Here is a 14,293-nt window from a genome sequence, read left to right as displayed (position 1 = left end):
CTTCTCCTCAGTCGTGTCTGAAAGGCGCAAAGTAGGCCCAAGGCCAGGCCTTCTCGAAACTTCGATGATCAGACCGTGGATGTAAATCTTCGCCGGAAGTGTGTTCGTCGAGGACGATCAAGCAAAACAACAAAAAAAATGTGTCTAAAACATTATGGCAAAAATGTGAAATAGCATGAAAATAGCTGCAAGAGCAACTTTAGTACTCCCAACACTGAAGCGTGCCATAAAAATCTGAAAATGGCCACCAGGGGTGGAGTTTAGGGAGAGGACTGTCATTGGTTGGGGCAGTATGACCTACAGGACAAGGATTGGTTTAGAGGAGAAGTTACTAACTTACCCTGGTAACGATCTTTCGACTGGAAGTTCCTCCCATGTCTTTTGATATTTCCAATATCCAGCTTTGCTGCTTCGGAATTTAATTTTCAGCAGTAGGCGCGGTTAGTCGATGCCTGTCGACTATGTCCCTCGTAGGCCTAGTAGACAGTCTCGATGTCGACGTCACTGAAGGTATAAGTAACTTGTTCTTCGAATGAATTGTGTCCTCGCATGTATTGCTCATCTTTGGATATACTCCCATGGTAGTTTCTAGTTTTACTGGAGGAGGGAATCAGAATTTTACATGACAATTTAATAGATTTCATGGGCGAGTGCAACACTGCTTTAACAAAAACAGTTTCCTTACCCGAGGAAGAGTCTAAACTATGTTTGGTGAAAGTATGTAAAGACGGCCATGTGGCAGCGGCACAAATTGGTACTCCCCTCTGTAATGCAGATAAATTTGCCATGCCTCTAGTCGAATGAGCCATTAGGCCTTCTGGAGGATCTTTTCCTGCCAGTCTGTAGCATTCTGATGTTGCCAATATAATCCATCTGGATAATGTCCATTTGGTGAGAGCCATACCCAATTTGTGACCCAAATAGCCCATGAATAATTGGTCATCCTGTCTTAACTTTGCCATTCTAGATATATAAAAGCTCAGTGCACATTTAGGGTCAAGCCTGTGAAGCCTCTCCTCTTCCTTCCCAGGGTGAGGAGGAGGGTAAAACGATGGTAACGTTATATTTTTTTTTTTTTACGCTCACCTGGTCTCTGTAGAGGCGTTAGGGCACGGTTGTAGCCCTCCCACAGTGAGGTCGCTTGGGTCCGACTTCCCCATCTGCGCTTATGTGGTGACTGGTGGTAATAGTTGATGCTGCTGGGACTGTTCCTGTTGATTAGTTTTGGCGAGCACTCCGTCCTGCTGCTTCTGGTAGGGGCGCTTTTATGATCTGGACCGAGTTCCTTCACTGGTCCCTTGCACGTGGTAGTCCAGTCCTGCTGCGACTAAGCCACTATACTTCAGGTAAGTGTTCCTGTTTGCCTTTGTCTTTCCTCGTCGGTTTGTTGTATTGTAAAGTTTGTCGTCTTGTATTGATGTCCGTTCCACTTTTGATGTTTGCTCTTTCGCCTTCTTCCCTTGCATGTGATGTTGCCGGCCCGGCAGAAGCTGCAGAGTTCCAGGCGGCAGCCAGAGGGAACGAGGAACGAAGCTGCGGCGGTACAGTAGCTGGTAAATTGTTAACTACGGGGCGCGCTGGGTTCAAATGCGGTGCGGCCCTAGGCCAGATGTTCTAACCTTGTCTTTCTTCTTCTTCACAGGGTCCGAGTTCGTGTATGCGGAGTGCAGTGCTGCGGCGTCTGGCTCAAGATCACTGGATGTCAGGAGAGGAGTCTGCAGATGAAGCACCGCTTTCCTGGGGGTGAGTATGCAGGAGAACGCCCGGTTTCAAAGATAAGTAAACTGGTCCAAGCGGAGGTGAGCGTCACGTTGCACGCGAGTGCACAGCAACGTGAAGCACCGGCCTTAAGGATGGAGCAGCTTACATAGCTGAGCTTCTGAAGCCACGCCCACCAGGTTCAGCCTGCCACACCCGATGAGTCAGCACATGAGGATGTTCTCTGGAATAAAGGATTTCAGCTCCTGGAAAGTTTGTGTAAAATAAAAGCACTCCTGCACTGAAATAAAGAGTTCCTGCTCACATCTCTATGAGCCTGGCACCAAAGGCACCATGACTGAGTCCAGCCAGGGCCCCTGTGTTTATGGGTCACCAAAGGGACATAAGTGAGTCAAGTGACCCATTGCCCCCATCACTAGATGGTGTAGTTTTTGTGTTCTGGGGCCTGTGGCCATGACAGTTTGAGATGAAACTAAAGACAATTTTGGGTGGGAAAGTGGGGTTTACCTTCAGCACCACTATCTTTATAAAAGACAGCGTAAGGAAACTTGCAGGATAAAGCCTGAAGCTCACTTATCCTTCGGGCAGATGCAATAGCAACTAAAGAGATGGTTTTTAGGGTTAGCCTCAAAGGACAAGAGTGTAAAGGCTTGAAAGGAGCACACATCAAACTTCAACACCAAGTTGAGATACCAGACTGGGACTTGAAAAGGGACTGACAAACGTTTTCCCTCCAATCCCTTTAAAATGTGTACTATTAGGAGGTATCTGAAAGTAAGAACCTTCTTCTGAAGTGCGCTTAAAAATTCAAAGCGCCGTCCGTTATGCCTTAATGGCACCAATCTGGAGCAAAGATTAGCTAGATGTAACAAAAAGGATAACACCATCGGTGTATTAGATGTAAATGGGCCATCATTCTTTTCTCTACACCAGCTGCAGAACTTATTCCAACGGCAGCAGTACAACGATTTAGTTGCTGGCCTTCTGGCCGAAAGCAAAATCTGCATAACCTCGTTCGGGTCGTACCAATCCTTGTATCTCAGCCTCTCAGAAAACATGCTTGAAGGCTGATCGTCCTGATACCCGGATGGAGAACCTGACTCGCCTCTCACGAGAGAAGGTCCTCTCTTTGTGCAAGACGTATCTGAGTGTATGTGGACATGTCCAAAACGTCTGGGTACCATGTCCTCCTGGCCGAATCCGGAGCAACTAGGATAAAGGATTTACTGAACTTTCTCAACCTCCTGATTACGTGAGGAAATAGGGGGACTGGAGGAAACATGTAAAGGAATGGAAATTACCACTCCACCACGAACGCATCGCATCTCCTAGAGCTCCTCTCGGGGGAAATTCCATTGAGCAGTACAGCTCATACTTCTGGTTGGCACCAGTCACGGACAGATCCACTTGAGGGGTTCCTCAAAGGGTGAAGATCTCTTGAAGGACTTCCTGAGCTAGTTTCCACATGTGGGAGACTGTTCTGCCTGCTCAGAACGTCCGCCGTCGTGCTTTGCTCTCCAGCTAGATGAACTGCTGACAGATTCCTTCTTGTATTGCCCAGAACCAGAGCTGCATTGCCTCTCTGCGCAGTGGTAGTGACCCTACACTACCTCTCTTGTTGAGGTAGTACATGGCCATTGTGTTGTCTGTCATTATCGGGACATTCTTTCTCCGTACAGATGGCAGAAAGGCGCTAGTCCGATTGCCCTCAGCTCCAAAACGTTGACATGTAGTTTGGACTCCGATGGAGACCAACAACCACTGATTGTGGGCTCCCAACTCAGTGAGTGAGGCATCCGTCACTACTGTTATCTCCGGCCATGGTTGCCTTCTTTCAAGTTCTCCCGACAAGCCCACCACTGAAGGTCCTGTGAGACTGCTCGGGATTTGTAGGTCTGACATCCTTCCTGAGAATTGGGACCACCGAGTCCTGAGAGGCCACTGGAGAGATCTCATTCTCAGGCGAGTCTCTGGCACCAGAAAAATACAGGATGCCATGAGGCTGAGCAACCTCAGAAAATCGAAGGCTGGTAACTGCTGGGCATTTTGGAATTTGATCAACATCTGCAGACTGTCTTGAGCCCTCACAGGTGGTGAGGCTTTTCCCAGGGATGCAACCAGGACGGCCCCAATGAATTGGAGTCTTTGTGATGGTATCATGTGGGACTGGCACAATCAGCCAATCGTCTAGGTAGGGGTAAACGTGAATTCCCCCTTCTCCCGAGACTCGCTGCCACAACCACCATCCGTTTGGTGAACACACTTGGGGCAGAGGTCAGCCCAAATGACAGAACCCGAAACTGATGAAAACCGCCAACGGCGAACCTCAGGTACGGTCTGCGCTTGTGATGGATCGGCACATGAAAGTAAGCACCCTGAAGTTCCAATGATACCATCCAATCCTAAAGCTGGAGGGCCTGAAGGATCTGAGAAAGGGTTACCATCTTGAACTTGTCCTTCCTGAGGAACTTAAGTCCAAGATGAGTCTCAATCATCTGTCCTTCTTGGGGATTACAAAGTACAGGGAGTACTAACCCTTGTTCCTCTCTGCTACAGGTACTGGTTCTATAGCATATTTCTCTAGCAGGGTTAGTATTTCCTGCATAAGGAGCGAATCTGGAACTTTGTAAGCACTGTTCCCCGGTGGATGACTTTTTTTTAGAAAGGGAAGGCAGTAACCCTGGGCAACTGTTTCCAATGCCCATGCATCTGAAGTAATAGCCTGCCATTCTGTCAGATGCTGCGACAGTCTGCCTCCCACTGCAGTCTTGTGAACAAGTCCTCAGAGGTTTTGGGGCGGATGACGCAGTGACTGAAGGCAAGGTAGCCGCTGCGGCCTTAGTACTTCTACCCCGTCCACCGCGGGGGAATCTTCTTTGGCCTCTTTGAGCTGGCTGTCCTCTGCCCCTTCCAAATGTGGAGTAGTGACGAAAGGACATACCCCTCCTGGGTGTACCCATGGGGCGGTTTGGAGTCCGATTGCAGCACCAAGTGATTTGGCTGCTGCCTCAGAAGTTTGCAGTTTCTCCAAACTCTCATTAGCCTTGCTTCTGAATAAATGAATGCCGTCAAAGGGCATGTTGAGAAGTCTGGCTTGTAAGTCTGGGGAAAATCCTGACTTTCTCAACCAGGCAAACCTACGCATAACTACTTGCCGCCATAGCTCTGCTGATACTGCCAGAGACGAGAGCAGTCAGGAGGGATTCGCAAAATCGCATCTTTCCCATCATTGACTATGTTTAAAAACTTGACTCGCTCTCCCCTTCGGGGATATTGTCAGCTGCCATGGATATGCACTCCCAAAGGGTGAGAGTAAACCTTGCCAGCGTGCACGTGTCATTAGCCGATTTCAAGGCCATACTTCTGTTTTTGGCTAGGGCATCGTAACCCTTATCCCTATCCGGAGGTATTGTATGGTAGGTATTCTGTCTACTGGTTGAGGTGGCAGCTTGAACCACCAGACTCTCTGGTGTTGGGTGCTTAGACAAGTAAAATGGATCAGAACTTTAAACTCTTATGTATTTCGAAGTCAACTTCTCATTGACAGTCAGAAGAACTTCAGGCGACTCCCAGTTGGTAGCCACACTCCTTTGCAAGGCTGCATGGAATGGCACAATTGGGTCCTCTTGGAGTCCCCTGTCCAAAATGTCGGTTAAGTCGTCCTGCTCAAAGACTGTTGTCGGTCTAGACCAACCCATATATTCCATTACTCGACATCAAATGTCTATATGTAATCTGCATGTTCAATGGAGTCTGCCCTGCCGAATTCAACCTCTGGTGATGTACCCAAGCCACTGGCAACATGCAGGCATTCTTGCAAATTCTTTATTTTGGAATCCTCTGAAATTAATGCTTCAGGGACTGATGGCGAGACCAAAAGGCCTGGATTCATCTGAAGATTCTTCTGAGTCCTCATAAATGCAGGAGAGAGACTTGAAAGAATTGTACCTAGGCAGAGGGTTATACGTTTTCTCCATTGTAGTCGATGTCATAATATGTGGTCAAAGCAGCCGAAATCGTCCAGACTGTCGACGGCTTCGACACCTGTGGCGTCGAGGAGCTCGAAGCGTAGATGGCTGTTCATAATTTTTCAGCACCAGTGGTGCACCTTTCGACCCAGACGGTGTTGATGTTGCGTCTCGGCATCGATGAGGTCGACAACTCCGTCCTCGAAGGGACTTTTCCTCGACAAGAGGGATCCTTCGATCGCTCTCGAGGAGTTTTGCCCGCCGGGTCCGAAGACGCAGATCTTTTATGCTTATGAGGTCTTTTGGGTGTAGCCTTGAGGGACAAGGCTGCGTTCTCGAACAACTTCAACATCTTAAGTCTAAACTCTTCCCACTGGGCTTGTGAGGCAGATTTAGTAGGCAAATGACCCGTTCCGGAGAGGAACAGGAAGATGTGGAAAATGGCAATCTATGGTGGCGTTTCTTACGATGTCTAGACGATGACGAGTGGTGGAAACCACTACGCAATCATTTATTCTTATGGCGAAGAGAAACAGTTCGACTCGTGCAAAGTTTTTTCGACAGAGTCGAAGGGGATTTATTGCTCCTACCTGCCGCAAGCTTCCCTTTGCGTGCTCACATGGCTTTCAACATCATGGACAGGCAGTCCTCACACTCCGATGATGGACGAGTGGATCCCAAACACCATTGGCATATCATATGGGGGTCCGTAGCTGACATTTTCACACCGCAGGAGCAGCATTTCTTGAAACCCAACTTGGGAGTGGCAGACGCCGATGACTAAGCCATTCTCGTGAATATACACGTACTCGAAAGTTTTCTTCCAGTGGTGGAAGTGTACGAAAAGAAGTAGTGGAACTATGTTCCCTGCTGGCCTGCCCCTGCTCTCCACAAACCCCATTGCCACAACCCCTCCCACACACAATACACCCCCCAAACACTTGCACCTGCTGTTTAAGGGAACGTTCAATGCAGTGCACTGAAAGTGAAGGTTTCAACTTCTTCCTACACTAAAACCATTCCGGAACGGTTTCTTTTTAAAATAAAAGTATAGGAGCTGTACAAGGTAATTTTAAAAAGTATAGGAGCACCGCTCCCGACTGTTCCTGCTCACTTTGACCACTGTTTTCCTCACAAGGAACAAAGCGTACCGTATCCGAAGCGTTAGCGCAGAAAAACAGAACTGAAGCCACCGGGTGCTGCGTGTGCTACATATACCTTCGGTGATGTCGACATTGAGACAGAGGCTTTCAAGGTACATCGAATTGACAGACATTGACGCACAGCGCACCCTGCTGAAAAAATAATTCCTAAGCAGCAAAGATGGACATTGGAAATATCAAAAGATAAGGAATGCGTGGGAGAACACAATCCATTTGAAATACAGTTTTAAAGAGAAACTTTTTTACCGAGGAGTCCCAGCCAGACGAGGAATATTCATGAGCATGTGAATCCATACCAGAACCCATGCTGGAGAAAATAATGTACAGATAAAAAGCAAATAATTACCACACTTAAGTGGGGGAATGGAGGGAAGATTGGTCTAAACACATGGCAATGAGGGCAAACCCCCATGAATAACGAAGAAACTTACTCTTCAGCCACTTCCTCCTCCTCTTCTCCGGGGTTAAAAGACTCATCTGAAGAAAACAAAAAAAACTAGGCATGAATATAAATCTACAGCAAGCGGGTGGAATAAGGGGTTAAAGCAAAGCTATCTTCCAGGTGCTCTCACACTAACACTCGTGTTCTGGCACATTGAATTGATTACTGGCTGGAAAACATTTTAAACCCCTAGTGAAGAAACACTAGCGCGCGCACACTATTCAAAGACTTGCTTAGACTAGAGCCCACTGGCATGACAACCAGAGCTGTAAAGTGCATCTATATCAACCACCCCCCTCCCCCCCAGAATAGAGTGCTGATCCCAAGAAACCCCTGTAACAATGTCGCCCACAGATTCAGTCCCACAGATGAACAAGTTACTTTGACTGGATGTTCCTCCAACGTATTCCTCATCTACGACATGCAATTTCCACAGCTGTGCTGCTTTGGAGATTTTTTAGGCAGAGGGCGCCCTCGCGTCGTGTTGATGTCCCTCGAGGGCCTCAGTAGAGGGTGACAACAGATGTTCCAAGTAGGACAAGGCACCCGCAGCCTCAGTTCCTGTTTCTCCCCCTCACAATGTGTGGCACCCATGTCCAGAGCGCCAAACCGACTGCACATTAGCTGTAATGGCATGAGAAATTCTTGAGGGGGTAGGCTGGGAGGGCGATGAGGAATATGTTGAACATCCACTCGAAAGAACGTTATCAGTTGGGTAAGTAACTTACTTCGAATGGATTGTGTCCTCCAACATATTCCTCATCTATGACAGACTCCCAAAGCAGTAAAGATGAGTGGAGGACGGAAAATAATTTAGATATACCCAATTCAAACGGCAGAGTACAGAACTGGATTTCAGGATTTCATCTGGACCCTCGAGCCTGGAGGAGCAGGAGCTCCCTCTATCTACTGCTGGAGCAGTACTCAGCCAAAAATGCCCTGCATGTTTCAAGGTAAGCCTTAAGCCCCCTTTAGCTGTAATTATAAAAGCAGCAGCACAAATGCGCTTTTTCGGCAGCCCTCGGCGGAATTAATTAATAATATCTGCGCTGCATTGTAATACCTCACTGGCCCCTTTTTGACCAGGAATCGCCCTTTTACTACCTGGAGTGCACCTTTACTCCATTTGCACCCACAAGGCTCCTCCACCCTCCAAGATGGCCGACCGCTATATCCACATCAGCCTATCCGGCCCCACAGCACCACGAGCCATCTGATTGGCCTCTCGCCCCTACTTCCAAGCCAACCACAAGCCGGCAGGCTTGGAGCCGGCCCACCACCAAGGCACACAACAAAGGCATCTCTGCCAATCTCAAGCCTGTCTACGCCGTCGAGCCCAGGGGCCACAACCCCTGCCTACCACATGACGCGCTTTCACCAAGAAGGGTAAGCATGCTGCTCTCATCTTCCATACAGCCCTCCCTGCAGCCGGGGCTCTGAACCTTCATCTAACCACCATTGTACTCTATGCTCCTACTGTACCACTAAACTTTGCCACCAGCTACAGCTCAGACACGGTCTGCAGCACACCAGCACCGACGCTTATTCCTCATAATGAACTTTGACACTGCTTATCTGTCACATGCTTTACCTATGCTTTGCCATGCCTGAAATGTACATGTAAATGTAAATGTAAATGTAAATGTAAATGTAAATGCCACATTGCATTTTAGCTAAATATACTATTCTGAATCTAGGCGCTGCCCCATTGCTTTGTAGCTTGTGCATCATCTGATTCTAGGTGCTGCCCCATTATCTTAAATCTAGGTGTTACCTGCGCATCTCTGCCACATTGTCGGATGTCAAATCTAGGTGTTACTCATTGCCTCTAGCCATATTGCTTTACACTGTCTGATGTCAAATCTAGGTGTTACTATTTGCCTCTAGCCTTACTGTTCTATCTCAAATCTAGGTGTTAACAGTTAGCAACATTATAGGTGCTTCTCAATGCCTCGTAGCTAAGTCGTTCAGCTCTACTCAGGTGTTACCTTAATGTATCTTAGCCTATTCTGTTATTCCAACTGAGGTGTCATACCAACGTACATCGGTCTAACCGGTGTTAACCAAGCCAACTCGCTGGTCACCCAACACTTTTGCCACTACCACTGAGCATGTGTCCATTAATTACCAATTTGCTTACCTGCATCGAGTCTTTTCAACACTATTATGGTTTAGCATGGCTCCTCAGCTACCTCAGTTACCTAACATGCTATATTCAGCTATGCCTAATACCAAGACCTCATACCCAGATTTAAATGACCATCAACCACTACAATTTACCAGTCTCCCACATTCTACTATCGACAGGAACCTAGGACTTAGAGCCAGATTAGCCAAAATCTATGAGCCCCTCGCCCGCTCACTGCCTACCTCACAACTCCAAAACTCTACCTAGTTCTTCTACTAAAAAATCCAATCTGCCCCTAAACTCCAACCCTAGACCTTCACTCAGCTCCCCTACCCAGGCTACCCCTGTTTCAACACAGGACATGTGCCACACTACTACCGTTAAAAATACCACCAGCCCCAAAATAAAGTGAGCCTTGATCAACGCCAGATCATTAGTAGCTCACGCTACAGAAATCGCCGACTTGATCCTCAAAGAAGACCTTGACCACCTTGCCATTACTGAGACCTGGCTACACCAAGCAGCAGGTCCCATGCTTATGTTGCAGTCCCAGATAATTACTCTATCCCGAGACAAGACCGTCCCAATTCCAGAGGAGGAGGTGTTGCCATCATTCACAAATGTAGTCTCACCATGACACTAGCAACACCTACCAATGTCCTATCATGCGAAACACTCTCTGTTAAAGTCCCACTTCCTAAACACCCAAGCTCTCAACATCCATTTGATCTACCGCCCGCCAGGCCCCATTGGCACCTTTGATGAAGATATTAACGCAATCCTCTCCAGCAACCTTACAAGCTCTACCCAAGTTCTCACCCTGGATGACTTTAATATGGGTTACAATGATCCTGAAGACCATTCCGCCAGCACTATAGTCAACACTCTCTTGGAACTAGGTTTCGCGCAAAGAAGTATGTCACCTACACACTCCAAAGGTAGAACACTCGATTGGGTGGCCGATTACAACTGTCTAGCGAACATAACAAATATCTCACCACTAGCCTGGACTGAGCACCACCTGGTCTCATGCCTGCTAACTGACAGACCCCCACCCCCACCCATCAGGGCCCTGCCCACCCTCACAAGAAACAAGAAGAATATGACAGCTGAAAGACTCATCCCAAACCTACTCCCGACACTCAACACACTCCCAGACAACCTGGACCCAGAGACCCTGGTTGAAGAATATAATAAGATCATGGCCACCTCACTGGACCCAATTGCCCCCCTTAAACTGAGACCAAGCAAACCGAATACGCACCTAAACAAATGGTACACACCATTCCTCAAAAATTTAAGGCAGCAAAAGAGGAACTGTGAGGCCACTTGGAAAAAATCCCCCTCAGCCGCAAATAAACTCAAACTCTCCAAACTAGCTACACTTTACAAAAAAGAAATCTACCTGGCTAAACGAACCTCCTATGACTCTCGCATATCCCATGCGAAATCAAACATGAAGGAATTATTCTCCATCCTTAAAGAAGTAGAAACCCCCATAGTACCTCCTGACACCTGTACCAAAGACAAAAACTGGTGCTCAGAAATCCAAAGCACCCTAGCAAACAAAATTGCGACCCTCCAAAGTAAAATCGCCCGTAAAAAAGTATCCCTCAATGACTCCCCTCAAAAACACCAGATAAACCCATGCTTACAGATCTCACTCGCTTCAACTTCTCTAAAGTCATGATTCTTGAAGTAGAAAAAATCATCCTGTCTCTGAAACCCTCCAACTGTCAGGGAGACCTGTGCCCAGCACAGCTCATTAAGGATGCCGCCCGTGACCTCTCCCCCTTCATCACAAAACTGATTAATGCCTCCTTCACCTCTGGCTCCATCCCCACCAATCTGAAACAATCCTGGGTACTTCCACTATTAAAAAAACCCACACTTGACCCAGCCACGTCCACAAATTACAGACCCATAACGACCGTTCCCTTTCTACTAAAAATCCTGGACAAGGTCGCCTATGTACAAATTCAGAAGTACCTGGAAGAACGCCATCTACTAGGTTCCATACAATCAGGGTTCCGCCCTAAACATGGGACCGAAAATGCTCTCACTGACTTGAAAGCTCAGATCGATACACTCAGAGACAACGGCCAAGTTGCCCTACTCCTCGATCTGTCTGCAGCTTTCGACCTGGTCGATCACTCTGTCCTATGCACACATCTCCACACATCAGCTAATTTCTCTGCTGAGGCCATCACCTGGATTACCTTTTTTCTCAACGGTAGAACCATGAGGGTCTTCTCACCTACTGTGGCTGCAGACCCCATACCCATCACTTGTGGTGTCCCACAGGGCTCCTGTGTCTCCCCCACATTGTACAACATATTTACCAAACCCCTTTTCGATGATTTGGATCATCTCGGTATCACCTACACTAACTATGCAGATGATACCCAGATCCTCCTTCCGCTTTCTGGAGATTATGAAAAGGATTTGGCCTTGCTAAATAGGGTGTACATCATCATCCAGGCATGGATGGCCATACATGGACTATGCCTGAATGATGATAAAACGGAATTTATCATCCTAGGCACTACGTCCACTTTAAAGAAACTTGGCCCTGCCTACAATTCGTTCACGATGGATGGTAACATCAAGGTTGGACAAGAGGTCACAACTTTGGGCTTTTACCTGGACTCTAATTTCTCCTTCAGAAGACAGGTGAGCTCCCTGGCTTCCTCCACGGCTTATACGTGTAAATTAATCCGCACAGCTAAACCATTTCTGTCTGACACTAGTTGCCTTACCCTCGCTAGAGCCCTTATACTGTCGCACCTGGACTATTGTAACGCCCTCTATCTGGAACCCTCCAAGGCCACCACTAGCAAACTACAAACTCTTCAGAATAATGCTCTCAGAGCGGTCTTGGGCATCTCCAGAAGAGAGCACATCTTCAGGACTTAGTCAACAGAACAACTGGCTCTCCATCAACGACAAAATTCTCTTAAAAACTGCATTGCTCACTCACAAACCCCTCAATAACGCTGCCCCTACTTACCTGATCAATAGATTCCATAGACAGTCCTCCCTAAGACCCACCAGAACTGCCTACAAAGACTGCCTCTCTGTCCCTAACTTTAAACGTGCCACCATAGGGGGCTACAGCTTCCCAGTGAAAGCAGCCAAAAACTGTGGAACTCCTTACCACCCAATCTCAGAGTGGACTTGCCCTACCAGACCTTCCGATCCAAGGTAGTTTCATGGCTGAAAACGTAGGCCGTCAAAGATACTCCAGTGCCAGGCTGTCCCCTTTTCATGATACCCGCACACAATGTAACCACGTGTGCCCACTTCTTTATATGTAAATAATATCCATGTACCTCATTGTTGATATGTATATAATATCGGTGTACCTTACTGTCTCTTTGTATACCCTATAACTTCTGTAACCAAGCTTTGCAAATCCTTGTAAAGGCTGCGCCCTGATACCCTCGCGCATTATAAATACACAGCCTTACCAAAGTCAACATCCTGAGCATGGGACGTATTCGGGGAGTAATGCTCATCAAACGTGTGCATAGAAGACCATGTTGCAGCGTCACAGATATTCTTAACTGGCACATCCCTCTGGAGTGCTGTTGAAGTAGAATGCCCCTGGTGGAATGAGCCCACAAACCCTCAGTGAACCGGTAGCATTCCGAAATAGTGAGGATAATCCACCTAGAAAAGGTCTTCTTAGAAAGCCTGTCCCAAACAGTGTTCAGTATTCCCCACAAAGAGCTGGTCGTCCACTCTGAGCTTGGCCATCCTGGAGAGAGAAAAGCTCAAAGCCCTTCTAGGATCCAACCTATGGAGCCGTCCCTCTTCCTTACTAGGATGACAGGGAGGATAGAAGGCGGGGAGTACCACCTACTGACTTAAATGAAATTCTGACAACCTTAGGCAAAAAGGACAAACTCTCAGGACGACCCTGTCCTTCTGAAACAAAGTAAAGGGTGGCTTAGAAGAAAGTGCCTGCAACTCACTCACTCTTCTATCAGATGGAACTGCAACTAAGAAAACTTTTTTAAATGTCAACATCCTCAAAGGGCAAGAGTGCAAAGGCTCAAATGGAGCACCCATCAGAAATTTCAAAACCAAATTAAAGGTCCCAGACCAGCACCTGAAATGGCGACGGCGGGAACACAAAAACGGAGTGATCAGCGGAATTTTAAAATAAGAGCATTCCTCTGAAGAGCGCTTAAATATAGACAGCGCTGCCAAGTAACCTTTAATGGTGCCCACCTGAAGACCCCTGTGGGCCAAGGAAAGAAAGAGAACCTCCGGAATCGAGCACTTAAAAGGATCCACATTCCTGACTTTGCACCAGTCGCAAAATTTACAACGGTACAGGGACTTTGTCGGCCGTCTAGTCGAAAGCAACACCTCCATTACGTCATCCGGAAGGTCCCAATATCTATATCTCAACCTCTCAGAAACCATGCGTGAAGGTTGAAAATCTTGACCTCCAGATGGAGAACCAGACCTTCCTCCTGCGAGAGAAGATCCTCTCTGAGGGGCAGACGCATTGGAGGACAGATGGACATGCCTAGAAGGTCCAGGTACCACACTCTCCTGGCCCAATCCGGGGCAATGAGGATCATGCGGGTCCCTAACCTTCTCAACCTCCTGAGAACTTGAGGGATGACAGGGATTGGAGGAAACACATACAGTACCAGGAAGAGCCACTCCACTACGAATGCGTCTCCTAGAGCTCCTCTCGGAGGAAATTCCCTTGAGCAGTACCTTTTGCACTTCCGGTTGGCACCGGTTGCGAACAGGTCCACCTGTGGGGTTCCCCAGAGGGCGAAGATCTCCTGAAGTACTTCCTGAGCTAGATCCACTCGTGGAAGACTGCGCTCTGCCTGCTCAGAGCGTCCGC

General features: G+C 47.7%; 1 protein-coding gene across 3 annotated transcripts in view; it reads right to left on the bottom strand.

Annotated features, from left to right (window-relative positions):
• The window catches only part of SSRP1 (structure specific recognition protein 1), a 366,705-nt gene that overhangs the window by 112,152 nt on the left and 240,260 nt on the right, over positions 1-14,293 (bottom strand). For all 3 annotated transcript variants that reach the window (XM_069628997.1, XM_069628998.1, XM_069628999.1), the window contains one exon: positions 7,282-7,327. In XM_069628997.1, the coding sequence (XP_069485098.1) occupies positions 7,282-7,327 (46 nt within the window). The remainder of the gene's footprint in view (positions 1-7,281; positions 7,328-14,293) is intronic.

This window comes from Ambystoma mexicanum, chromosome 12 (assembly GCF_040938575.1).
Source record: "Ambystoma mexicanum isolate Mex_15411 chromosome 12, UKY_AmexF1_1, whole genome shotgun sequence".
Taxonomy (NCBI): Eukaryota; Metazoa; Chordata; class Amphibia; order Caudata; family Ambystomatidae; genus Ambystoma; species Ambystoma mexicanum.
This window is presented reverse-complemented; position numbering and strand designations above follow the sequence as displayed.